Genomic DNA, 1,637 nt, shown 5'->3' with positions numbered 1-1,637 from the left:
GTATTTTATTATTATTATTATTTTTTTTTTTGTTCAATTATAATAAAATTTATTTAAAGCAATTATAGTAATATATATTATACGTATAAATATATACAATAATATATGTATTAAATTATAAAAGATAATTCTTATATTTATATATTATATATATATATATATATATATTTTCAAAACAAAAATAGAACAATTTTTGATACTTTTTAATATTATATATTTATATATATTTATTTATTTATATAAATAATTATTACAATTTTTTTTTTTTTTATAAAAAGGTTTAATTTATATAACTATTTAGTTACTATAATATAACCCATTCACACCCTTATTTTGTATGAAATCTTTATTTTATATATTATTTTTTTTTTTTTCTAGCACATAACTTTTATTTATTTATAAATAAATATATATGTGTATGTATAATATTATAATTATTTTAAAAATGAAAAATGGAAAAGAAAAGTAGTTATAAAACAGTTTTATTAGGAGAATCATCAGTAGGAAAATCAAGTATAGTTTTACGATTAACAAAAGATACTTTTCATGAGAATACTAACACAACAATAGGTGCATCTTTTTGTACATATGTAGTAAATTTAAATGATATAAATATAAAGAATAATAGTAATAATGAAAAAAATAATAATAATAATAATATAAATTCAATAAATTATGATAATAATGTTATTATAACAAATCAACATAATAATTATAATGAAAACTTATGTAATATAAAATTTGATATATGGGATACAGCTGGACAAGAAAGATATGCAAGTATTGTCCCACTATATTATAGAGGTGCTACTTGTGCTATAGTAGTTTTTGATATTAGCAATTCAAATACTTTAGATCGAGCTAAGACATGGGTTAATCAATTAAAAATTAGTAGCAACTATATTATTATTTTAGTTGCTAATAAAATAGATAAAAACAAATTCCAAGTTGATATATTAGAAGTACAAAAATATGCTCAAGACAATAATTTACTTTTTATTCAAACAAGTGCCAAAACTGGAACAAACATAAAAAATATATTCTATATGCTTGCTGAAGAAATTTATAAAAATATTATAAATAATAATAATACCTCAAAAAATAAAACAGTTAATAAAAACTTAATAAATCTAGATAATCAAACACTTTCAAAAAAAGGATGTTGTTAATTATTGTTATTGTTTATGAATTCGTAAAAAAAAAAAAAAAAAAAAAATATTGGTTTAAATATTTCTATTTGTTAAAAAAAAAAAAAACAGAAAAAAATGTTATATTTATAAATAATTAAAATATTAAATTCATATTATTCAAAACAACCTAAATACATTAAACATTATTATACATTTATGTATATATTTATTTATATATATTTTTATATATATTTGAAAATTTTTTTTTCTATAATATTTTGAATATATAAAAATTTTTACATAATTTGATAATATCATATATATATATATATATATATGTATATCCATTAAATACTGCCTACATTTTAGCTCCATATTTTTAGTAATATGTTATTATATTTAATTTGAATGTAAATAAAAATGACTGTTTTTTATCATTTATATTCTAATCTTATAATAAACATTTCTTGTTATTATTTCAATTAAAAAAATGTATATATATATAAA

The 1,637-nt window shown here is 15.5% G+C and overlaps 1 protein-coding gene across 1 annotated transcript; it reads left to right on the top strand.

Moving 5' to 3' along the window:
* Nucleotides 1-452: 452 nt before the first annotated feature.
* On the top strand, nucleotides 453-1,169 carry PRSY57_0210100 (ras-related protein Rab-5A, putative; the record flags this gene model as incomplete). The annotated part of the gene is made up of 1 exon (XM_012905535.1): nucleotides 453-1,169. The coding sequence occupies one exon, from the start codon at nucleotides 453-455 to the stop codon at nucleotides 1,167-1,169; it is 717 nt and encodes a 238-aa protein (XP_012760989.1).
* Nucleotides 1,170-1,637: the final 468 nt, after the last annotated feature.

This window comes from Plasmodium reichenowi, chromosome 2 (genome assembly GCF_001601855.1).
Source record: "Plasmodium reichenowi strain SY57 chromosome 2, whole genome shotgun sequence".
NCBI classification, from domain to species: domain Eukaryota; phylum Apicomplexa; class Aconoidasida; order Haemosporida; family Plasmodiidae; genus Plasmodium; species Plasmodium reichenowi.
This window is presented reverse-complemented; position numbering and strand designations above follow the sequence as displayed.